This window comes from Elephantulus edwardii, unplaced genomic scaffold, assembly GCF_000299155.1.
Source record: "Elephantulus edwardii isolate Elephantulus edwardi_28Jun2011 unplaced genomic scaffold, EleEdw1.0 scaffold00115, whole genome shotgun sequence".
Lineage (NCBI taxonomy): Eukaryota > Metazoa > Chordata > Mammalia > Macroscelidea > Macroscelididae > Elephantulus > Elephantulus edwardii.
The window spans coordinates 2047134-2072942 of NW_006399865.1; the positions used below are offsets into that span (position 1 = coordinate 2047134).

At 47.5% G+C, this 25809-nt stretch overlaps 1 protein-coding gene and 1 pseudogene across 1 annotated transcript in view; both read left to right on the forward strand.

Moving 5' to 3' along the window:
- Positions 1 to 10512, forward strand: part of LOC102848151 (protein Shroom2-like) — a 50317-nt gene extending 39805 nt beyond the window's left edge. The window contains exons 6-7 of the mRNA XM_006892413.1: positions 10091 to 10346; positions 10477 to 10512. Coding sequence (XP_006892475.1) covers positions 10091 to 10346; positions 10477 to 10512 — 292 coding nt within the window. The remainder of the gene's footprint in view (positions 1 to 10090; positions 10347 to 10476) is intronic.
- Positions 10513 to 10607: 95 nt separating this feature from the next.
- LOC102853900 lies at positions 10608 to 24600 on the forward strand (annotated as a pseudogene).
- Positions 24601 to 25809: the final 1209 nt, after the last annotated feature.

Consider the following 25809-nt stretch of genomic DNA (forward strand, 5'->3'; position numbering starts at 1 on the left):
TTATTATAATATAATAATAGAGAGATACTGCAAAATACAGCATCTGATTGTTGGTTAAATGAGCAAGAGTCAGAAAGAAATACAGCAGATTTAAAAGATGTTGGAAAAATATTATCTACTCAATGGCTGAGGCCAGGACTCTGCAGGGTCAGCATGCTGTCCGTGGGGAGGGGTCATGGACCAGCAGGGGCAGGGTGCTCTGGAATGGAGGTGGGGCCTGGGGCCTTTCAATACAGGTCATTGTGAAAGGCAGGACTCTAGTAAGTCAGGGTCAGCCCCTGACCCTTTGTCTTCTTCCCTGAGTGCCTTGCACACAGGAAAGTTCCGGAAACACTTGGTGGGTTGGTTGATGGATGGCATTCCTAATGAGTGTGTAATAACCCCAAGCATATAGATAGACGTCAAATGGGCTTTTGACTTTTCTCTTCTCTTCATTGTTCCCCCTGATTTTATTGTGGTTGTGGAGTTGAATCACGTATTAGACACACATTGCATGAGTAACTAGCAGAGTTAAGTAGATAAAGCTGCATACAATTAATGCACCCCTTGTCTTTTCCGTGTTTCCTCCTTTGAAATGGTGTAAAGGGAAACAAACACCCGGACCTTTAGGAGTTTAAAGGAGAAACCTTTTGGAGGCTCAGTTTGGAAATCTTGGGAGCATTGCTGAGTCCAGACATTCCCTATCAGTTGACAGAAAATATGACTGGAGCCTTCGGTCTCTGAGGTTACAGCTGACGGGCTTGTGGGAGCTTGTCAGCTACAAAGCACAGGCACAGACAGGCAGCCAGTGGTGGTGGAGTCGCTGGGCTTTTGGGTGGCTGCAGCTGTGTCTGCACCCCAAATCATACTCACAGACTGGGTGATCCCTGCACCCTGAGTCAGGGGACACAGGCAGAGACACCTGGTGAGATCCAACTGTGCTCTCTCCGGGGGTGACTCGTCCAGGAGGAAGGCAGAGCTGCGTCTTGGGTGTTTTCTAGGGATTCGTCTCTGGCGGATTTTCTCCTAACTGAGGGCAGGCTGTTTGTCAGCCCCCACTGCAGTGGGAGGGGTGCAGGCACGCGCGGAGAGATTATTCCGCCTGTGGGTGGCAGGTCCTGCAAGCCGGCAAGCCAGCGCCGACTCCACTGGTACTCTGCATGCATGCACGTATGTGGGTCACGTGTGTGTGGATGTGCATGCAATTTCTGCAGCTTTTGTTTGCACAGTTGGCAGACAGCACAGTGGAGCTGGAAGGCAGCGCCTCTTGCCCCGTGTTTCGGGCCGGGAGCCGCAGCACTGGCCTCCTTGCCTGCTTCGGGTGACCGGTGGCCCCAGACAGGGGGAGCGCCACTCCGTGTAGAGTCTGCAGACCCGCCTCCCTTGCAGGCTGGCCACCGAGGCGTCACATGCAGCCCTGCCCGCCTGTCCTTCCCTGTCCCTCCTCTGTAGCAGTAAGAAGCAGGCACTTTGTCTTTTTGAACACTGAATGTGGAGACTGAAGGAAAACGGTGAGTCAGCTCTCTCCGACTGGAAAGGGCGTCAAAATCAGGTGTGCATGTTTAGTCAGGAAGAGCGAGCTGTGGGTGGACGCCTACCTCTTCATTGCAACAGGGGCATGGAAATGCAGAAAATGGGATCGTTGTTGTTCTTCACTGTTTCCAGGACTTGGATTTCTCCCTCTGGCTTGAGCAGTTGTGACAGTTTAGAGACAGGCCATTTCTTCATGGTTCCTGTGATCTGCCTGCCTTTTATATTGTGAAAAAAGAGACAGCTTATTCTTGGCCCTTTCCTAGATGGTGGGAATGTCTGGTTTACTAAATGATGCTGCTTTTCATGTGTGAGGAGGATGTCGTTTTCACAGGGAGATTGCTATATATGTATGTGTATACATACACACGCATACACACAGCTCTGCACAAACAGAGCCACACACATCTATCCACTCACACACTCGCAAGCTCGTACCCATCGCTACACACATGCATGCACTCACACAGTCATATGTACACTACACACTCACACACACACCCCCTTGCTCACACGCACGTACTCACATGAGGTATACACATACACTTTGGGTCTGCATATCATGCCTCACGCAAGTAGGAACTATTTTGAAAATGCATGTTCAGTGGTCATGCAATTGACGAGCCAAAAAAAAAAATCCAAGATTTTTACAAATTTACCTGGCAATATTTCACTAAACAGCCTGCTGCTTTATGTATGGTCTTGAGATTTAGACACTGACTGAATGAAAAAATAACATTTTAGCATTTCATGTAAAGTAAGTAAGGATTTGGTACAGATTTGTTGAGTGGTAGACATATTTCTTTTCCTTGCGAAACAGAACTTCAGAGGGTGTATTCTACAAACAGTTTAGATGATTTTCTTGCAGAAACGTGTTCATGGATGGTAGAGGGAGAGGCATGCCTGTTTTTCTTTTGTTGTGCATAGTGGGGGGAAAAGGGTTTGCACTCTTGTTTTGTTTTTTTTGTTGGTTGGTTTGCAACTTTTTCCTTTATTTCCTTTCCTCATTCACCCACATGTTTCTGAACACACACACAGAGGAAAAAATTTGCAGGGATAATCTCATTCATAGACACATGAGCAAAACACATACAAACTGGATTTTACAAGCAGCCCTAGAAAACCATCTGTGTTGAGGCTCCCCTGGTATAAAACATACGCAATGTACAACATATGGCCCACTGGGGTGGCAAGTGACCCTCAAGGGCACATTTGCTTGCTTTGGGTAGACACGCTGCGCCCCAAATCTGCCTTTCATTTTGGAAACCGAGGGAGCTGATGTTTTCTGTGACTGTTAGAAAGCATTTTCTTTACCGACTTTCCCTCTTATGTGCGTTAAGAATTCAGTAAGATCTGAGAGGAAGCAGGACCAAGCAAGAGCCAGGGTGTCCCACCTCCCCCAGAGTGGACTCTATGGCAGGGATCTGGAGGACGTTAGATGGCCAAGGCATTCCAGGAGGTTTCTGTCCCTCCTGGAAACTCAGAAGGAATCCTAACATTCTATAAGGATTCACCTTTGAAAAATTCCTCAAAGCCTTTTCACAGACACGTCTTGAGTCTCTTCGCATGGGCATGATTTTACGGTGAAGAAAATGGTTGCAATGTTACTGATTGCTAATCTGGTGAGTTTCTGTCACCTGTACCACCTCTAATCCTAAAGGTCGTAAATAAAGTTAAGCATCTTGTAGGGCCTAGGTGTAGTACTGGTACAGGAGACCCAAGGGATCCTCGTATTCACATTCACATCGCTGGTATCCAGTGCTCCAGCAGATGGACGCAGGGGTCGGGTTGAGTTTCCAGTGGATGTAGAAGAACCACTCACCAAGGCACAGGGTAGGGGCATTGTCCTGCCAGTTGGCCTTGTGTAACATGCAAGTCACCAGGCCTCCTTGACCCTCTTTCTTCCTCAGATAGGAATTGTGGCTGACATTGTTTCTATATATCTCTACATTATTATTAATGATGCATCAATATTTATAAGATTTCTCTTTCCTGTACAAAAGTTCTGATTCTTAAGGAGAAAAAGTAAGAACTCGAATTCCTCTTAATCATATATTCAGGCCCTATTGGCTGAGTCAGGGCCGTGTGGCTCTGTTCACCTGCTATCTACATTTGTGTGAATGAACACAGACACACACAATAGTATGGATTATTGTTGTTAGGTGCCATTGGATTGCCTCCAGTTTGTAGCAGCCCTGTGCAGAGCAGAGGAAGCCCTTCCCACGCCTGCACGACCCTCGTAGCCTCTGCTGTGTTGAGCCCCTGGTTGCAGCCCCTTGTGCCACTCCCTCTCCTTCACTGGCATGCTACTTTTCCAAGGACTAAAAGAACCGCTCACTCACAGATATAATTAGCATGTGTCAAAAGGCTACGTTTCCTCCCTTTGTTGCAGGGAAGCCCTCGTGGTGTAGTGGTTAAGTGCTAATCCAAAGGCTGGCGGTTCTAATGTACCAGTTGCTCCACAGAGGAAAGACGTGGTAGTCTGCTTCTGTCAAGACCACAGACTGGGAAACCAGATGGGCGCTTCTGCTCTGTTCTGCGGGGTCGGTTTGTTAGGAGTCAGAATTGACTGGACAGTGGTGGAGTTCTTTTTTTTAGATTGGTTTTTGTTGATGAAGAGATGTCTTTAACTGTTAAGCCCATGTAAGTCTTCTGTGGTAAATACTAATGAAGCCAGTTGCTAATTAATGAGGTTCTCTTGGGTATTTCATGTGTAAAATTTGTTTCTTCTCATTTTTTTAAGTTAGTCAGTGAGCCTATAAACATATTTGGTGGAGATTCTAGGAGATAGTTAATATTTGTACACATGTACACAAATTGTGGCTGACATTGAGAATGGGGATCCCAGAGCACTTGATTGTGTTCATGATGAACCTATACCTGGGTCAGAGGGCTTTTGTATGAACAGAGCGGTGGAGCACTGCATGGTTTAGAATTGGGAAGGAAGTGTGTCAAGGTTGTATTCTATCTCCATACCTGTTCAATCTATGTGCTGAGAAAGTATCCAAGAAAGCTAGACTCTATGAAGAGGAATGTGGCGTCAGGATTAGAGGGAGACTCATCAACAACCTGGCATTATGCAGATGACACAACCTTACTTGCTGACAATGAGGAGGACTTGAAGCACTTATTGCAGAAGATCAAGGAATGCAGCCTTCAGTATGGATTGTGTCTCAATATCAGGAAAATGAAGATTCTTATCACTGGACCAATAGACAGTGTCATGATGGATGAAGAGGAGATTAAAACTGTCAACAGCTTCATTTTGCTTGAATCCACAGTTAACACCCTGGGTATGAACAGTCAGGAACTAAGGAGATGCATTGCACTGGGAAAATCTGCAGTTAGGGACATTTCCAAATCATTGAAGAGTAGTGATGTCAGTTTAAGGATTAAGGTGCATCTGATTCAGGCCACCGTCTTTTGCATTACTTGACTATGCATCCGAGACCTGGATAATGAATAAGGATGACAGAAAAAGAATTTACTCCTTTGATCTGTGGTGTTGGAGAAGTGCACTGAACAACATCCTATGGATGGCCAAAAGAATGAATGTCTTGGAGAGGGTACAGCCAGAGTGCTCTTTGGAGGCAAGAATGATGATGCTTCACCTCACATACTTTGGACATATTGCTAAGAGGTGCTATTCCTTGGAGAGGGACATGATGTTGGGAAGGGTGGAGGGTTGGTGAAGGAGAAGACCCTCAACCAGGTGGATTGACAGGGTGATTGCTGCAATGGGCTCTTGTGTGGCAGGAAGTGTGAGGATGGCGCAGTACAGGACTAGGTTCAGATCTTTTGTTCATAGGGTCTCTGTGAGTCATACTCGACAAGATGGCACCTAACAACAACGACAGCCTCATCTGTAAATACATACATCTTTTTGTGAAGAAACAAAGCAAATTCTCCCAGGCAGTAAATACTTGTAATCTGTTGAATCATTAAAATTTCCAAATATAGCTCAACTGAGGAGCAGTCATCAGGCAGTGATCAGAGATTTAATATTTTCAGAATTGTGGGTCCCTTGCAATTGTGATAGGAGGAAAATACCTGAATACAATAATTTTTCTCTTAATTTATGATGACAGGACATTTTAATAAAAATTCTTCTAAAAATCAAAACTGGACCATTTTGAGTCAGAGGATTCAACTTTGAACCAAAACTAGCCCTTGATGTCACTGTAGCAAAATAACTGGCTCACAAAAGAAAGTGGATCCTCCCTTAACAATGACCTCTAAGAGAACAAATGATCAACAATTATTTTTTTAAAAATTTTATTATTCTGTGTGTGTGTGTGTGTGTGTGCCATCAAATTGGATCTGACTGGTACAGGAGGAGATAGCCTCTCCCTCTCCAGCAGAGCATCTGGTGGATTCAAACCGTGTACCTCTGGGGTTGCAGTGCAGCTTCTTGCCACTAGGCTACCAGAGCTCCCTGATCAATAGTTACTTTAAAACAAAGGGAAGGTGGACTGAGAAACAAGATTAATGAAAATGGAACAACCAGAAAGGAAATATTGAGAATGTTCAAGCACTGTGAAGAACGTAACCAGTGTTACAGAGTAACTTGTGTAGAAATTGCTGTGTAAACTGAAAACACAAATATTAAAAAAAAAAAATAAGTGAAAGCTCTGGAAAGTAGAAGGTAGTAACTAAAATCACCTTTAATCTCATAGTGGGATCCACAAAACTGAAGTAATTTCCTTGACAATCTTTTTTTCCAGGATGGTGGTGGTTGCTGCTATGTGCCATCGAGCTGCCTGTGACTCATAGCAACCCTGTGTAAAACAGCCCTAAACCCTGCTCTATACTATGCCAATCTTACTGTCTATGACACACCTTCCCCCCTTACACCAGTCACTGAATCAATCCATCTCATCGATGGTGAATGTGTATCTTTTTCCCCACAATTGAGATTGTGCTATACATATTATATGCAAACTGCCCTTACCTGTTTTTAAAACTTGTTTGGTATTTAGAGGTCAAGCTGGAGATACTTAGGCCAGTTTCCCAGCCTTGATCACCTAGATAATGAAGATATTCTTTTCTAATTAGGCATCTTTTCTTTTCAAGGATAGTGAACATTTTTGGTTCAGAATCTAAAGATTTCTTCAGGCTAATAGTATTTGGATCATATGGATGCGAATGGTCCAAAGTCTCTCTTCAAGGAGAATTTGAATTATATGTCACCAAGAAAAATTATTTTGATAGTCCTAAAAAGTGACTTCCTTTTTAACTTGCATGTCGCCAGTGAGCTTTTTGGTGCATTTTCTGGGTGTTTCTATTTTTTCCTTTGAACTTGAGATGCTGTTCAGATGTCAAGTTCAGCCTTTGTTCTTGACCATCATCTGTCGCATATACTGCCAATACTCCTTCCCACCCTGCCCCCCAAGTGTGTGATTCTCAAACGTCAGTGGTTATTTAAGGTTGGGTCTTTTTTACATCCATTCCAACTGAGTGTTTGATATAGCTGATTCCAGATCTGGTTGCCTGCTGGCTCCTGGAAGCTGTGTGTACTGTGGTTACTGTGTGCACCACAGAAATTGTAGCCACCAGTGGCTGTGTGACCACAAATTCCACATGCATTGTAGAACTCCATCGGAAGCAGTTGCTGGTGTGTGCATAGAAGATAAAAGTCAAAAAAGATCCAGGAGTTTCAGATTGGTGTCTAGTAGGGGTTTGTGGGCATAAGTGTTGAGTGAGCACTACCACCTGAAAGATTGAAGTTCTGAGTGCATCATTTACCTCCAAAACATCAGCCATTGAAATCTCTCTGGAACACAATTTGACTCTGACACGTGTGGAATTGCCATGGGTTGGATCAACTCAACAGCAACTGTTTGTATTGGGATTGGAGGAGGGATGATAGTGCAGCAAGCACAGCAAGAGTGAATGATGCCTATCTAGATCAAACTCTGTCAGATCACATAAGCTCTTGGGGTTTGAGCATCCCCAACTGTCAGATGGGGCTACCAGTACTCTGTCAATACTGTCAATGTTAAGTTAGTAATAGAATTCATGGTTTCTGCTGAAAAGCTAAGATGCATCCAGTATCCCCAGCTCACCATCTTTTCTTTTTTGCTGTGATTGGTAGAAAATCTGTGTCACATCTGAGACACAGATATGTCATAATCCTGTTCATCTGACACTCTGCATCTTCCTGTGTTTTTCCTGGTGTGTGCCTCCCCTCTTTCTATTACTATTTTCTCATTATGATGCTTTATATCATTTTAATGCTTATGCTTTTAGAGCACCTCCAAACATTTCCTTATTCATAGCTTAAATGTATAGAAATAGAATAAATTTGAGCCCTGTTACTCTAGGCATAAACAGTCTGAAAGTAAAGGGTTTCACAATAACCAGTTAGTATTTTTATTATGATTGTCCTTTGATGGAATACTTCTATTATTTCAGATTGCCCACAATGGGCACATATGTCTCATTGAAATGAGCTCTGGTGGCACAATGATGAAGTACTGGTTGCAAACTTAACGATTGGCAATTTGAACCCTCCCAGCAGCTCTGTGGGAGAAGAAAGGGTGATATATCTCAACAGGTGTAAGAAATGCTTCCAGGACAAGGTTATATTTCATTTGGATCTTAAAGAGCAGAAGTGATTTAGGTAGGAAGAATTCCAAAGAGTGTGAATCACCAGGGGGAGTGCTGGAAAACACATGGGTATGCAGCCAGGGGCTCCTGTCATCAAAATTGCCCCTCCCCCACCCCACTTCCCTTACATCTGTTGCATAAAGTTGAACTTCCTTACAGACAAGAACGCAGCTATAAATCAAAAGGTTTCAAGTGAGGTCTTCTCATTTAGTTTTCTAGTACTGCTATAACAGAAATACCACAAATGAGTGCTTTTATCAAATAGAAGCTTATTCTTTCGCAGTATAGGAAACTAGAAGTCTTAATTCCATCACCATTTCAAGAGGAAGATTTTCTCTCTGTCCACTCTGGACTTTGTCTCCTTTCAGCATCTGTGGGTCTGCCATTCTTTGGGAATCTCCATGTGTCTTTGCATCAACCTTCCTCTGGGTCTAGGAGTTCTCAGCATAAGGACCCGGGATCCACAGGATGTATTCTACTCTATTTTTTTTCCCCCTTGGTAGTAATGAAATTCCTTTTATCTCTTATAGGATAAAAGAGTAATAGGCCACATCCCAGGGAAGCTCCTCTTAAATCAGATCAGAACTATGATTTGAGTGACAGTTTTGCATCTTAGCCTGATTCCTTTATAACTGATCCTATCAAATCACTGCCAAACTACAAGGTTACTTAACTGCCAAACCACAAAGAATTATGGCCCAGCCAAAGTGACACATATTTTATTATGCTGTGGTTATATACCTTCAAGTCTGAACTGACTCATAGCTGACCCTCCAGTTGGTTTTATTCTTTTTGTCCAGTTGGCTTTTAGAGGCAGTAAGTTACATGGGAGGAGATGGCCCATCTTTCTTCTGCAGAACAGCTATTGTATTCAAATTGCATGCTTTTGGATTGGCAGAGCAGCTCCTAACCACTGAGCTACCAGAGCCCCCTGTTGACACATGTTTTAGGGGACACAATTCAAACCAGGATACCATCCTCTGTTCATGCTTACAAGATTTTTGGATTAATAGGTAGGAAATCACTGAGCCGCCTTCTTTCTTCTTCCTATTCCATCAATACTGTTCTCCCACTGAGCTGCACTGAGAGCCATTTTTCAACTGTTACTCGTCCAAGAAAGAAGACAGCTTGTCGTCAGTGTAGTGGTCAGCTGCAGTGCTTTGTTCACAGTTCAAAGTATTTTTTAAAAATACTGTTGTATTTTTAGTGAAGCCAAATATAGCAAAACAAAACTCCCTCAAAATTCTTAGTAAGCATGAAAAATAGTGCAGGTACTTTGCTAAACAGTTTTAATAGATGAGCAATTTGTTTAAAAGGTACACATATACGGAGCTCTGGTGGTCTAGTGGTAAGAAACTGTACTATAATTCCAAAGATTCATATAGCAGTCCCTCAATGTCAGTGAGGACTCATGACTCCCTAGTTCTAAATCCCCCACAGATATAAAAATTGATGCTCAAGTTCCTTATATAAAATAGTACTGTATTTCTATCTACATACAGCCTGCAACATACTTTTTTCTTTTTTATTGTGATTTGAGTGAAAGTTAGCAAAGGAAAAATATTTTTTCATTCAACCATACATACACCTTTTGTATTATAGCATTAAGTGTAGTCCTCACAGTGTAATCACATTTCCCCCACTTCCTCCCTGTAATTCTCATTTCTATTAATCCTTCCTGCCTTCAGGGCTTTATACTTGGCCATATGTTGGTCTTTGACCTTGCTTGCATGGTTAGTTGTAGTTGTCTCATGTTATTGCTCACCTTATAGGCCTATTATCTGGGAAAAGTAGAGCCACAGGTTTGAGTTTTATTTCAGTGTCAGATGCCCTAGTGGCACAATGGTTAAACATTTACTTGCTAACCAAAGGGTTGGTTGTTTGAAAGGCGTTGTATTCTTCCATTACTGGGTCTAGTAACGGGGAAGAGCCTGACATGGAATTGTCTGTAACACTGTTGTCTTTCCTGCAGCACACAGTACTGGGGCAATAGTCCAGGAGGCGACGGGGACCCACCGCTCCAGCAGCCACACGACCAGTTTCCATCCTTCTCGAGTGCTGCTCACCCTCGCGAGAAACCGGAGCTGCAAAGAGGCCACTGCTGCGCGGAGACACTGCCTCGTGACTATCGTTCCACAGAGGACGATAGACCAGCAGACCTGGTGCCGCCACCCCTGGCCCCCAGCAGCCCCTCACCCCTGCCTGGGCAACGTGGGGATGCCTTGCCAGTGAGCCCTGTACCTCTAACCAAGCGGCCAGCCCCACAGTGGCCTTCTCTACCAAAGCGTGAGCCCCTGAGGCCTAGGAGCATTGAAGTCGTGACCTCAGGGGGCTTGGCTTCTGGGGTTCCTCCTGCAGACACCTCAACGCCAGACTCACTGCATGTGTGTGTGAGCCATGACAGCCTGCCAACCACCGTCCCCTCTGAGCATGACCGCCAGCATGTAAATGAGGGTCCACCCAAGCCCCGGAACCTACAGAGAGCTGCCATGGAAACCTCCCGCTCCCCATCCCCGCAGTTCGCACCCCAGAAGCTGACCGACAAGCCCCCCCTGCTCATCCAGGATGAGAGTGCTACAAGGTAGTGTCCCCAGGCCAGGAGTTGCGTACCTGCCTCTGTTTACTTCTTTCACAGAATCATTTCAGGCCATCCCTGATGGATGCTTTGCTTCAGGTTCAAGTTAATCCACTTTCAAGGTGATTTCAGTGAATAACTTTACAGAGGAAAAAAAACTACAGCTGAAATCACTGTTGACTTTTTTTACAGCTTGCGGCTGTCCGTCCCCACAGGGATCAGGAAGAATGTGAAGGCAGGCTCTCATCCCCTTCCACTTGCACCATCATCTTCTTTCTGCTTCTCCAGGTTTCTGTTGTTCTTATTAGCTGCTGTGGAGTTGGCCTGACTTGGCTACAGCATGCATAACTACACGAAATGCTGCCTAGTCCTAAGTCTTCCCCTGAGACTAATTAGGGATCAGACCATTGTGATCCAGAGGGATGTTGTTGTTGATTGCCATTGAATGGATGCTTGACTCATAGCCACGATTTATAGCGACCTTATGAACAAAAGACCTGAACCCTGTTCTATCACTATCGTTTCTCTAAGTTCATAGAGTTTCCAGAGGCATGTTGTTTAGGAAGTGGATGCCAGTCCTGCTTCCAAACCTGTCTGGGAGCTCCACCAAACACTGTCCACCATGGGTAACCATTATGGCATTTGACACACCAGTAGTACAAGGCTCAGCATCATAGCAACCCCAGGTTACCTCTGTACAGCAATTTGACAGACCAGTGCTGTACCACTTAGAAGAATGTTCCTCTAAAATATAACAACACTAGGCTTGAGGGCCACAGGCCCTTGGGCTCAACCGACTTTTGAATTCAAAGGCCCTTTACCTGGTGCTGTTGACTCTAAACAAGAGGCTTAAATTAAAAAAAAAAAACAAACTATCAACCAAATATTATTCAACTTATAATTTTATTGTTATATGCCAAATAGGGCTGTTAGTGGCTGGTTTTCACAAGTAGACTTCCAGGACTTTCTTCCTAGTTCATCTTAAGCTGGAAGCTCTGCTGATATGTTTTCAGTATTACATCAACCTCCTCTGACAGACAAGCAGTGGTGCCACACGTGGTGCATTGGCTGGGAATTGAACCCTGGTCTCTTGCATGAAAGGTGGGAGTTCTACCATTGAACCTCCATGTGGCCTGCTATGCATGAGCCGGAACCAGGAATAGTGCCTGGAGGAGAGCACTGTGCAAAGGGTCACTGGTAGGCTGGTGGTATAAAGTTATTGATCGTATTGTTATTGGCTGCCATCAAGTTGGCCCCCAAATCTCTGTGACTCCGTGTCTACAGGATGAAATGCTGCCCAGTTCTGCACCGTTACCTCATTGGTGGTAGACTAGATCATTGTAATCCTTGAGGGTTTTGATGGCTGATTTTCAGACGTAGATCACCAGGCATTTATTCGAAGTCTGTCTTAGTCTTGAAGCTCCACTGAAACCTGTTTAGCGTCCTACCAACATGCAAGTCTTCACAGACAGACGTGATAACTCTGTGTGGGAGGAAGATTGAACTTGAATCTCTCCCATAGAAGGTTCAAATTCGGCCACTGGCCCACTACTGTCCCATCTGCAGATTGTTGTGGGGTGCTGTCAAGCAGGAACCGACCCTGTGGGTTTTCAGAGTTTGTAAATGAAATTATATCCCCATCTTTCTATCACAGAGCATCTGGTAGGTTCAAACTGTGTACTTTTGTGTTGGCAGTGTACTGCCTTACCACTACGCCACCAGAGCTCCCAGTCTATAGGTTAGGGACGTGATTTCACTGAGCATGCAGTGTGGTCAGAATCAGGTTTAGTCTAAGAATTTAGGCGAAACTGTGTTTGTCATGATGTAAAGGCATGTCATGATCTCCAGGCATTTTTCCTAGTTGTTGTTTTGTTTTGTTTTTTTCCATTACAAAGCTTGTTGTTCTTGTTGTGTACTGTTGAGTTGGCACCTACTTATAGCTGACCCTCTAGTCAGTTTTCAGAGGCAGTAAATCACACGAGAGGAGATTGACCATCCTTCTCCTGTGGAGCAGCTGGTGGAGTTGAACAATATGCCTTTGAGTTGGCAGCATAATGCTTTACCACTAAACTACCAGTACACATTTATGTGAGACTGGTGCTTCTCATGATGTCCAGTTTGCATGCCTTTTTCTAGATTACAAAGCTTATGCTCCTAAATCTACACTTTCTCCCCATCCCCACTTCATTGAGAGAGAAAGGTTCACCATGAGTCAGAATCCGTGAAAACAGGATTGGTTTAGTCAAGTCAGATGAGCAGGGCTTTGCACTTATTTTGAAGGAGAGATTCCTTAAACTCTTCATATGGAAGTCTTAAATGGTTTCAAAGAGAGAGCCCACTTGTGCTTAGACATTTAGGAACAAGAAGGCAGTGGACTGCATTTCCCAGCCACCAGTTAAAGGGAGAAAAGCCCCACTAAGCGTGGGACACAGTAGCTTCCTTTGTCTGCAGCATGACACTAGAAGTAGCTTCAGCTCAATGACTAAAGAAAAGCCCTGAATTTTGACTCTGGGATTTTTTTGGCTAGTTTCCGCCCCCCCCCCCCCAATACATGCAGTGTATATGCATGGGCAGGAGCAAACAGCTGTGTTTATTATAAGCTTACATGACTTTGAAACCTACTTTAAAACCATCACATCCTAATGGGACTCAACAGCCCCCACTGGGTAACACAGAACTCAGCAGGGACACAGATGAAACACCAGGCACTTTCTTTCTGCTGTTCTCATCTCTGTCTCTCCTGCCCTGTAAAAAGCTAAACAACAGTTACTGTGTGTTATTTGTGAGTCACTTGGAATGGCACAAAACCAGTGTGTTCCCTGTTTTGCTGCTGGGATTCTTATCTCATTGGTGTGAACAAGACTGGGTGAAGGGTAGGGAGGTGAGGTGGAGCCTAGGAGGGGAGTGGAGGGCTGGGAGGGAAGTGGATCACAGGTTGAAGGTGAGATGCAGGTTACTCTGGAGTGTGTGAGAGGGCTTCTGATTAGGGGAGACACAGAGCTCTGTGTCAAGCCTAAGGTTGTCAGCCTTTGTAGTAGAGGTCATTGTCCACTGCCCCTGAGGATGTGTCAGAATCTATATGGAGCACTGGCTCTTCTCCAAGAGGCGCTGACCTAAGACGCTCCTGGTAATAGTGTGAAAACTGCACATCAATCTCAGGTCTCCCTACGAAAGAAAATATAGTGGGGTTTGTAGGTTTTTACCTCATCTCTGAAATAGAAAGAAAGGAGCACCCCGTTAGCTCACATTGCTCACCACACAAGCCCTGAAGGCATGCCGGGACTCCCGGTGGGCCGTGGGTAGGTGCTGTGTGCCCGAGGAAAGGCCCTCGGGCAGCTGGTGACAGCACTCTATGCCAGTCCGAGGAGGCAGGATCCTGGCTCCCTCTCCAGCTCGGGCCTGGAGCTCTTTTCCCGCCTGGGAGGGCACCGGAAGGTCAGTGTGCTGTCCAGAGCACACTTGCCCTGTTGACAGCTGTTCTCTTTCCAGAATTGAGCGGGTGATGGACAACAACACCACGGTGAAGATGGTGCCCATCAAAATCGTGCACTCAGAGAGCCAGCCCGAGAAGGAGAGCCGCCAAGGCCTCGCCCGGCCCACCGAGCTGCCCACCCTGCCCAGCGGGCTGGAACGTGACCACATCAAGACACTGAGTTCGGCAGGGCACGCCTACTCCCGCTTCTGCGTGTACACACGCCAGGGCACCACGCCCACAGAGCTGCCTCGAGCCCCGCCAGTGGAGCCCGAGCCCCCCACCACCCAGGTACCCCCCACCAAGGACAGCCACTCCTCCCCTGTAGGCCTGGGGCTCAGCTACGTGAAGGCCAAAGAGAAAACAGCAGAGGACCTCAAGTCTGAAGAGCTGGCCCGTGAGATCGTGGACAAGGACCGGTCCCTGGCTGATGTCCTGGACCCCAGTATGAAGGTCAGGACCACCATGGACCTGATGGGGGGCATCTTCCCCAAGGATGAGCATCTCCTGGAGGAGGCCCAGCAGCGCAGGAAGCTGCTACCCAAAGGGCCCTCTCCTCGGAGCACAGAAGACAAGTAAGTATTGCTGCCCCCAGACTGGGGCCTTTAGCCCTCCTGTCCTGCCTGGCGCCCTAGAGGTAGCTTAAATGGGTGGAGGGCGTGAGCCAGGACTCCTCTGCTCCCCAAATTGCTTTTAGGACAGATTTTCAGAAAGGTTGCGGTGAGCGCAGCTGATTTTGGCTTGTTCGTAATGTTCCCAAAAGAAACTGGGGACTAATGGCCCCGTGGGTGGTGTCACCCCCCTGGAGTGATTACTTAGGTACGTAGGAAGGTTCCCCTTCCCCCAATGCCCGCCCACCCTAAGGTTTCTAGGCCAAGAAGTTTGATCTTGTTAGAATTCCCACTCACGTCTCCCTCCGTGATTCAGGACTTGTCCATTCTGGGTACTTGTACCAGTAGGCGACATTTGGCAACTATCTCCAGTCACTTTTGGCTGTCAGCACTTAAGTTGGAAGGACCAGCTGCTGGTGCCTATAGGTAGACTACTACAGTGTGCATGGCAGCCCCTGACAAAGAGCGGTTCGTCCCAGGGCAGCTGTTGTCACTGTTGCATCTCGGCCACTCTGTTGTGGAGAGTAGGACTATTTGCAAAACTGTGATATTTCAGGAGCAGATCCTCAGGCCTTTCTTCTGAGGTGCTGCTAAGTGGCTTCGAGCCACCAACCTTTCGGCTAGTTGTTGCCAGGTCCTGTCAAGTAGACGCCAGCTCCTAGCAAGAGTGCCCACTCCCGCACCCTCTTCACGGTGCCCACCGTGCCGGAGCTCACTGCCGCACTCGCTGTCAGTACCTCTGAGGGTCTTCCTTTCCTGCAGTGCTCTAACTTCCCAAGCATGATGTCCCTTCCCAGGGACTGGCCCCTCCTCACAACATGATGTCTCACCATCCTCACCTCCAACCTAGTATTCAAGGCCTAAGCAATTGCATGAACCAGAAAGGCTTAAGCTAGATATTTGAGCACGCTGAGTGTTTTTAGAGGGTTAGTTACATTTGTCTTTATAGGTGAGTGGCTAAGTTAATCTCCATTCCTTTCTACAATAGCATGTCGATGCCTTTCTCATCCAGCAGTTTGACTGCAAAGGTTTATGTGGTCCCATTGTCCTTGTTGGACACTGTCAGCATACAAATCATTGGCAGTAGGTCAGAGAGGCAGAGAAACAGAACTAGAAAGAAGACACAACCATCCCAAGCAACAGGGAGCAAACGGGGTGATGAATGTAGGGGATGAGGGCCTCATGTGTGGTGTCACACACACCGTCACCGTGGACTCAGCCCAGTCAAGACAGCTTGTACTCTTTCTTGGCTCCACAGTGCAGGGCTCTCGACACACTTGCTTAGTTAGCTCTGGGCTTTGCCCTTTTTTTGAAAGGACACACCTTAGACTTTATCCATTTGCTAATCTTTGAAGGACCTGGTGATGATGATGATGATGATGATGATGAAGTAGTTCTTTTGGCCTAGTGGTAAGGTGCTCTGCAATCCCAAAGGCCCTTGGTTCAAATCCACCAGCTGCTCTGTGGGAGAAGGATGGGCAATCTCCCCTGTGGGATTAACCATCTCTGAAAACCCGCTGGAGGGTCAGCTGAGTCGGTTCTTACTTGATGATACCGAACAACAAGTGTTGATTTGATAGCGATCTAACATGTTGGTGTCATCGAGCCAACTCGGACTGATGATGACCCCCATGTCAAAATAAAATTGTGCTCCACAGAGTTCTCAGGTTTGTGGCCTTGAAAGACACAGATTGCTAGGGCTTTCTTCGCACTGCAAACCCTTCGGCTAGTATCTAACCGTTTGCGGCACCCCACCCCCCAACCTTCTAGCCCCAGGTACCCTACAGACTTTATCTTTTGCCAAAGCCTTTGAGGTTTAACCTTATCACCTCTTCCCCCAACTCCCCCTCACTCCCCACCCCAGCATCTTTCTGGCTGGTATCTACACACTAGAGCTCTTTTTTGTGTGTTCTCTCTCTTTCTTGCCCTCACTCTGCAGTTTCTGTTCTGATATTCCCCCAGGAAAGAGGAGCCTAGTGTCACGACAGCCATGGCGCTGACCACTAACTCCACGTACTATAGCACATCGGCCCCCAAGGCGGAGCTTCTGATCAAAATGAAGGACCTGCAGGAGCAACAGCAGACCGAGGAGGACTCGGGCAGCGACCTGGACCACGACCTGTCGGTGAAGAAGGTAGGCCAGTGGCAAGAGCCTGTGACAGCCCCTGTGCAATGTGCCTTACACCCCCAGCCCTGAGCCCGCAGCAGGTCACTGGGAAGCACTCGGGTCTGGCTCTGCAGAACGGTGAAACATGAGCAGCATCAATACGCTCTTAGTGGTTAATTCTTCTGTTTCTGCCGTGGCCCTTTGCATGGGTCAGTCCAATTCCTAGTTAGCTAAATTGACAGTATTATGTTTAACTGGGAGGTCTCATTCTACACCGAGCAAACGCCAGCTTCAGTGAGACTTTTAACAGCCTGCCCACTCCAGCATAGATGCCCCTCACCAATGCTGTCATTGGACACTCTCTAGGGTCACTGGGGGTCCACTCCCCACACAGAGGAGTGTGAGCTTAAAAAACCCAGAGCAGACTTGAATATTCAAATTCACCTCCATTTTGTTCTCTAGAAACCAAGTGCTGTCGTGTGTTGTGTCCGCTCTGGCTCACAGTGACCCTGTGTGTATCGGCAGGGCTGAGTGTGGTGTGATTTATCAGTAGCTGGACCTTTTTCATGAGTAGGTCACCAGGCCTTACTTCCGAAGCACCTGACCCACCATCCTCTCAGTTAGTAGCAACTCTGGGAGCAAATGCTGGACGATCTGCCCCTGTAAACACCCCCACCTAGGAAACCTGGGGGGGAGTTCTAACCTCTGCTAACAGGGCTGCAATGATTGGCATCAACTCAGCAACAATGGGGTATTCTTTTTGGAGGGAAGGCTAGATAAAAATCACAAAGAAACTTGGATAAAAAGTTTGTTTTCCACCAATATCACAGGTTCATGAGTCCTAGGCTAGCTCGGTGATGTCATTAATCACTCAGGCTGAAGAAGACTGTATTAATCACAGAATTTAGGACCAGATAGAGATACATCAGTTTTTGTATGTGTAAGCATCTAAATTGAACTTTTCCAGCTCTGAAGCACAAGTGTCACGTATGTCCCCTGAATCCTTAGAAAGAAGCAAGTGGGCACAGCGTCTGCCTCCGGTCGTCCATGGGCTAGGTCTCCAGTGTTGTCTCACGGGACGTTACAGAATGACAGCATCCTTAGCTAGCTCTCCACTGCATGCTCGTGATTGGACAGGCTCACAAGGAGGGCATGGCCATCGACTCCCGAGCTGTCAGTCTCTGACAGCCCCATGGAGCACAGAGCTGCTGCTGCACATGGATTTGCAGTGACTTAGACAGCTTGTTTCCGAGTGGTGCAGGGAAGGAACTGTGGTGGGTCCGTGGTTAAGCCTTTGGCTGCTAACAGAAAGGTTGGAAGTTCCTGCCCTATGACCTCTCCACAGGAGAAGGATGTGGCAGTCTGCAGAAACCGGTACAGCCTTGAAAACCATGTAGGCCAGACCTGCTCGGCCCAGTGGGGTGGCCTAAGCAGTAACAGGCTTGGGTTTGGGTTTGTTTTTTGTAATGTGTGTCGGGGGTTGTGGTGGTGGGCTTAGGGGTAAAACATTTAATGTGATCAGCTACTTAACCAAAAAGGTGAAATCCATGAAATGAAAGACATGACAGTCTATTTCCCCAAAACCATCACTGGAAACTCCATAAAGCAGAGTTCGCCTCTGACACACAAAAGGTTGCCAAGAGCTGGAGTCAACGCAGCAGTAACTGGTTGGGATTTTTTTTGTTTGTCTGTTTGGGTTTTCAGTCAAATGAATCCTTTATTATTAAAACCAATGCCAAAAAAACACAAACAAACAACAACAAAAAACCCAATGCCTAGACAGACACCCTATGGGACAAAATGGAATTGCCCCAGCTGGCTTTCCAAGTTGGTACGCTTGACACAGGCAGACTGCCACATCTCTCTCCTGGGGAGTGGCTAGTGAATTTGAACCATACACCTGGTTAGCAGCTGAGCTGCTAATCACTGAGCCACCAGCTTTCCTTCCTTCATCATTAAAACTCAAACCCACTTGAGTCCGTTTTGACCCAGGGATTTTGACTCTCTGGGATTTCAGGCTTTAAAACTTTACAGGAGGCTATTCCCTATCTCCTTCTTGCAGATAGGCTGCTGGATTCAAACTGCCGACCTTTCGGTTAGCAGCTGTTACTCACTACGCCACGTAGGTAGTGAGTAGGGCGCCTTCCCTTTATTATATCCTGTGAAAACTGTCGCCCGGATCAGACGACGGGTGTGTTGGCGCAGGCCGGGTGTGGGGTCCTGACTCTGTGTACATCCTGCCCACAGCAGGAACTCATCGACAGCATCAGCCGCAAGCTGCAGGTGCTGCGGGAAGCCCGGGAGACGCTGCTGGAGGACATCCGGGCCAACAACGCGCTCGGGAACGAGATGGAGGCCATCGCCAAAGACGTCTGCAAGCCCAACGAGTTCGATAAGTTCCGAATGTTCGTTGGGGACCTGGACAAAGTGGTGAACCTGCTGCTGTCCCTGTCAGGCCGCCTGGCCCGAGTGGAGAACGCCCTCAATAACCTGGACGACAGTGCTGCTCCTGGGGACCGGGTATCTTCGTGGGGCCCTGTTGGGAGGGACATGCCATCCCAAGGGAAGGCGCTCCTTGGGGCAGGGTGAGAGTGAGGCCTCTGAAGCCCAGCCCTGCTCATACAGCAGCCTGTCCTCTGTAATACAAACCACTGGGGGGGGGGTGTCAGATGGTCAAATTCAACTCATGACGACCCCATGTTCAAAGTGGTACTGCTCCACGGAGGTTTCGAGGCAGTGACCTTTCAGAAGCAGGTCTCCAGGCTGGTCTTCCCAAGTGCATCTTGGTGGGTTTGAACTACTAACCTTTCAGTTAGTAGTTGAGCACCTAATCATTTACACCACTAAGAACTCCTCTTTTCTTTCCTTTTAAATGAGTGGGAAAAGCTGTCAATAAGATCCAGTGACTTGTTCATGGTCACTGGGCCTCAGGGTGCCAGGATCTTCAACACCACTATGGGCTCCTGGACACTTTTTCATTTCTTTATTTCTGCTGGCCATTCCTGGTCATTGTTTCCTCCAAAACAAATCCTTTCTTTTTGACTTGTGTTTAAGCACAGATAGATGTGTGTGTGACTGCTCACTGCACACCCCTTACTGTGGAGTCAGCTCCAGCCTCTGGGGGCACACTTGCCTTATTACGTGTCTGCCACACAAATGCCCAATGAGAGAATCGTGGTCAAGTTGACGCACAGGGCCTCAGCCATCGCACTTGAGCAGGCTGAGATGGCCGGGCATTGGCGTCCCTTTTGAGCAGACTCCCTTGTCTTTTCTAATAGAAGGTGAGCGCATGGGCAGTGGGCACCCACACAGTTCCTCTACTTCGCTCGGGGTCACCCCACACCCCACCAATTTTAGTAATTCAGCTCTCAAGTCAGTGTGTGTCTGCTTCCTTATCACTTGTCCTTTTGCAGGACAGTCTACTATTTTTTTTAAAAGAATTTTATGTTGGTGTGCGTACAAACCTCATACATCATGTTTCATATGATCCTTCATTCCCATTGTGTTTCATACAATCATTCCCATTCATTGTGTTTTGTAAAATGAATCACATTGACCTATGGTGATTACCCACCATAACCCCGTTTTCTTAGATACCTGCCAGAACTTTCTCATTTCCTTTACCCACCCTCTCCCTCCACCCACCCAACTGTGTGACTTCTCCCCTGCCCATCCTCACCTTTCTGTTCCCACCTCTTCCCCTCTTGGACGCCCATACACGTTTTACTCGATATCCTCCTATTTTTACAATAATTGTCTTATGCCATATTTATTCTTATGAGACTGAGTTCACTCAGCATAATGCCCTCCCATCTCTCTCTAGTTAGGAAAATCTACTCCATTTTTGTCTCACAATGTAAAGATCTCCAGGTCTTAAAGATCTGCAGATGAGAGTTAGAAGCAGTGCTCGCTTCGGCAGTACATACAATAAAGCTGGAATGATACAGAAAAGATTAGCATGGGTCCAGCGCAAGAATGACATGCAGATTCATGAAGCGTTCCATATAGAAAAGCAGCCGCTTCGCTTTCCAAGGGCAGAGCCACAGAGGCCCTGGCGCGGCGACTGCAGGCAGGTGTCTGAACCGTGGCCGTGGATGTGCCACAAAAGCAACCCTCAAGGGCAGTCTCCCCCTACTGTCAGAATCCCCTGATCCCAGTGAAACCCACGCTTTTGTAGTGGAGACCACTCGACTCAAAGCAATCTTCACCCAGGAGGAGCAGCTGGTGGATTGAAACCATGTGCCTTCAGGTTGGCAGCACAGCTTCTCACCGCTAGGCTACCAGAGCTCCTTTAATGATTTGGTACATAAGCTCCCTATATAAATTCCATAGAATTCATATAGAAGGCACAGTTCTATGAGCAACAATGACCTTGGCCAAGCTATTGATTGCATTCATGACATGGAGACCTGAACTCTGACCTCTGGGCTATGGTAACTCCGAGTTCAGCAGGTTGGATGTGGAACCCTCACGCTGCCACGGGTGTGCACAGCCGGGTCAGGGTCTTGCTCGAAACCTCTGGGCTGCATCTGAAGACTCTGGCCGACTTCTCTAATGCTTCCAGAGATTTCTTTGCAATCTTTTCTTTTTGGGCATCTCAGAATTCTCTATCTTTTAGCCCCCTGGTGGCCCTTCTGCACGCCACACTTCCCACTAACCATGTAACGCCTATGAGAAGCAGAGGCTGTCGAGTCGATTCTGACTCCTGGTGACCCCATGCATGTCTGAGGATGATTGTGTGCTGCAGGCTTCTCAGGGTTTGGTTTCTCCAAAAAGATCACCAGGCCGGCCTTTTAAGGTGCTTCTAGGCGGATTCAAATGACTCCCACCTACTTGTTGTTTGCACCTTCTTATAGAAGGAAACCATGAGAGGCCAGGAGCGCCTCCAGACAGCTGGGCTTGGGCCTCCCAAAGCCACCAGTTGGTGTTGTCCACCCACACCCTGTGTCCTCGAGTATGGAACCCATCAGATCTCTGGTCCTTGGTGTAGAGGACTCTGGGTCCCGACTAGTAGCCTGGTAGCTGGGTCTGGTGCCCCTGCTGTGGTCCTGCCTGAAGGACTTTTTTCTCTGTCTCCACAGCAGTCACTGCTCGAGAAGCAGAGGGTCCTCATCCAGCAGCACGCGGATGCCAAGGAGCTCAAGGAGAACCTCGACCGGCGGGAGCGCGTGGTGTTCGACATCCTGGCCAGCTACCTCAGCGAGGACAGCCTGGCAGACCACAAGCACTTTGTGAAGATGAAGTCAGCCCTCATCATCGAGCAGCGGGAGCTGGAGGACAAGATCCACCTTGGCGAGGAGCAGCTCAAGTGCCTGCTGGAAAGCCTGCACCCTGAGCGGGCCAAATAGGGGGCCCCTGCTGGGGAGGGGCAGAGGAGCCAGCCAGCTCCCAGGCCAGAGCACCCGGCCTGTGTGTGAGCCCTGCCCAGAGCAGTCCCTCCAAGGCTGCCTGTAGAAAAGCAATAACTCCCCTGAATGTGTGGGATGCTCTATTTAATGGTTTGGTTTCCCCTTGCACGGCTGAGCCCATCGGCTGCCTGCCAACCCTTCCCTTAATTGTCACCGTGCACCCATCCCCACCATGCGGCATGTGGCTGTCACCTGGAGAGTCAGTCTGCTGTTCCCCTGTCTTCAGATGCTGTACTCACTCCTGGGGATGCCAGCGAGTGTGGGCCACCTCATCCGGTCGGTCACTCAGGAGCATGATGCCTTGGTTGTTTGTGTTGCCTCGAGAGCATGGCCGCCATAGTGGTTTGGCTCCCGATCAAGGGGACACTGAGTGTCTGTCATCTGCGTCCTGTCATGGTACTCTCAGACCCAGCAAACATCAGGAGGGTGACAGTCATTTATTGCCAGTGGTGGGTAGTTCGTTAGTGATTAAAAACCAGTCATGAGTAGCCTCAATGTCAGCCCACTCATTGTCAGATGAAAATCACCATGAAACACAGAAATGTGCATGCAGATAGGTCACTCATCCCACTGACAACACCATTCAAAGGACCTTTCTCCCACCAAGCTAATTACTTGGGCTAAAAAGTGTGTCTAGTGACAGTGTGCTTGTTGGTTATTTGTCTCATGGTACCAGCTTCATGCTTCTAAATCATGTTGTCCCTAGATGGTCTGTTCTCTGCGTGTGGCCAGTCAGGACTCTCGGCTGCTTCTTTCTGTTGCCTCTCAAAACCTGTGGCCATGCCGCCAGGAAACATGCCATTTATTCTCAGAACCCTCCCTCTGGTGTTCAGGGGTCCTGTGAGCCGAACAACTGCGAAAAGTCATCTTTCTCTGCTGTGGCACAGACTTGAATGATTCAGAACCCCTTTGATTGAGGGAGACCCCCAGATTCTAGAGCAAGTCTGTTCATGGAAAACACACTGTCATCTTGTCAGTTACAATTGACAGGCCACCGCTGAGAGAAAAACATTTGCAACCCTCTTACCTGACAGAAGACTTGTATCCAGAATGATAAGGAATGCTTCAAACTGAACAACAAGAGAAAACGAGCAAAAGACTTCAGTAGACCTTCACCAAAGAGGACATATGCATGGCAGATATGTGCATGACAAGATGCTCTGCCTCCGGTCGCTAGGGTAGAGCCTCCTTACTGTCACAGTGGCTGATCCTTTAAAAGTGTTCATCCTGTTCAATGCATGGCCAACAATGCGCAAGCCCTTGAATGCCTTCCCGTTTAGATAGTAGTCGAACATTGGTTATATTAAGGGATCATTTCCACCTCCTTTCCCCCGTGGTTGCTGCATAAGAGAAAGTTTCTAGTAGGTTTCTCTAGAAGGCCCTAGAGAAGGTGGGGCAGTTTCCCTGGGCCAACAGTGGCCACAGCCTTTACCAAAATAGACTGGTTTGGAGGGACAGGAATACACGGGCCAGCAGCCAAAGCTGCCTTGTTACGCGCACACACCCTGTGGAGCCACAGAAATACACAGGGGCCAACAACCTTCCAGCAACCTCCCCACCCCCCAGGTTCTTTCACAGGTTGGCATTCCTATTGAAGTCAGCACTTATTCCTTAGCCAAAGTCCTGTCCTCCTTTCTGCCACGCACTAGTCAACGGTCATTGAACCTGGGCTGGTCACAAAAGATGGTGCTGCTGTCCCCAAGCCTCCATCTCTGTCCCAAGCAGGTATGACCTAGGTGGCACCAATGTGTTTGGTTTTAAGTTAGACAAAGTGTAGGTTCTTTTAACTGTGTGATTCTTTCTCCTCCGATGCAGTATTGTGATCATCCCGATACTTACTGTGTATGTGAAATGTGAATAATAGGATCTGTGTTTCTGTCTCTCTCCAGCCTTTGGGGTTTTTTTTAGGGTGTTTTATTATATATAACAATATATTGTGCTATATTATCCCTTTAGCAAAGTCCATTTCATCACAACCACCCTCCCTCCCCCAGCCCCTCTGTGCCTCTTCAATGTCTGGTTAGGGGGTGTCCCAAAGAGTTAATGTACACACTCTGTATATAGCTCTACTCTTCCTATAAAAACAATCTGGTGCTAGGGATGGTTCTCAGCGTCCCAATGGGGTGGCTGACTCCTCCCTCCCCTCTGCTGCCTGAGCTCAGCTGGGGGCCCTCCACAGAGCGAGATTTCCCTGGAGATTGCCTGCGGCTCTCACCCTGCAGGCCACCGTGGAAAATGTGTACAGATTTCATGCTTGACACTTGCCATGTACCTATCAACAGATCATCTGCCTGACTGTAACAAAATAAACAGTGTCTATTTGAGTGAACACAGCATGTCTTGATTTACTCACATGCCAGCGTTTAAAGCAGTGCTGTATCCTCACCACGTTTCAGAACCTTAAACTGTTGAGGACATTATGGATTCCGTGATTATTTGTGTGTAATCTCAGTGCCAGTCTCCTTGAGGCTGATGGGTCTGCAGTCAGGAAGAAGTCAGGGGCCCAGGTTGTACACAGGGGCCCAGCTGCTGCCACCTGAGGGCTGCAGTGACAGCCACCTCTAAAATACCAGCCATGTGGTGATGGCCGTGTGTCTATAGTAGGACCATTCCAACAGGGAACCAGCCACCCGGTCATAGGGCCACCATGAGGAAGAGGCCATAGGAACCTTCCATGTGCCAAAGAAAGGCATAAGATCAAGCCCAGCCCCCTTCAGTGGAGGGAACTGTGAAATCATGTGGCAAAAAAGAGTGGATCCGGGTGAGGTGAGAGACACTCGATGGACTTCCAGGGGCAAAGCTGCCTGGATTTGCTCCTTGCCACTGGCTGTGACCATGTGATGGGTCTCATTTATCACTCACTACTCACTTTGTAGTTGGAGATGGGCTCCTGTGATGTGGAATGGGTTCACGTATGGAAAACCAAACCAGGTGTCTTCAACTCCTGGCGACCCCTTGTGTGTCAAAGTAGGACTACACTCCATTGAGTTTTTGAAAGTAAATCACCAGGCCTTCTCAGGCACCTCTGGGTAGACTCAAACCTCTAGCCTTGCCTTTAGCACTTAACCATTTGTGCGACTTGGATTGCTTAGTTTATGCTAAAATGCGTAGCAATCCTACCTCATGGAGGAAAGTGTGGCTGTGGGTCCCGTTTTCCTCTCCCACCGTGGGGACCTGAAAAATACCGTCCTCAGAGTTGAAACAACTGCCACACCGCTCTAGAAGTCCCGCTGATTTCTCACCTAGGGGAATGAGAAGTGTGTCCTGGAGCAGGTTGTTGGGCCTGAAGGCAGGTGCTTGGGAGATAGTTGCTCTTTTTAACAAAATAAAAATCAAGCTCAACCTCCACTAGGAGCATGACTGTGGATTGAGAATAGAGACCAGTTCACCAATTAGAAATTCAAACAATTAGAAATGTTCAAAGACTGACAAATGCCACCTTTTTTCTCTGCTTTTGCTTTTGCCTTCTGCCAGGCTACTCCAGCCATGTCTTGTCTAAGAGTTGAAATAACGAAGAA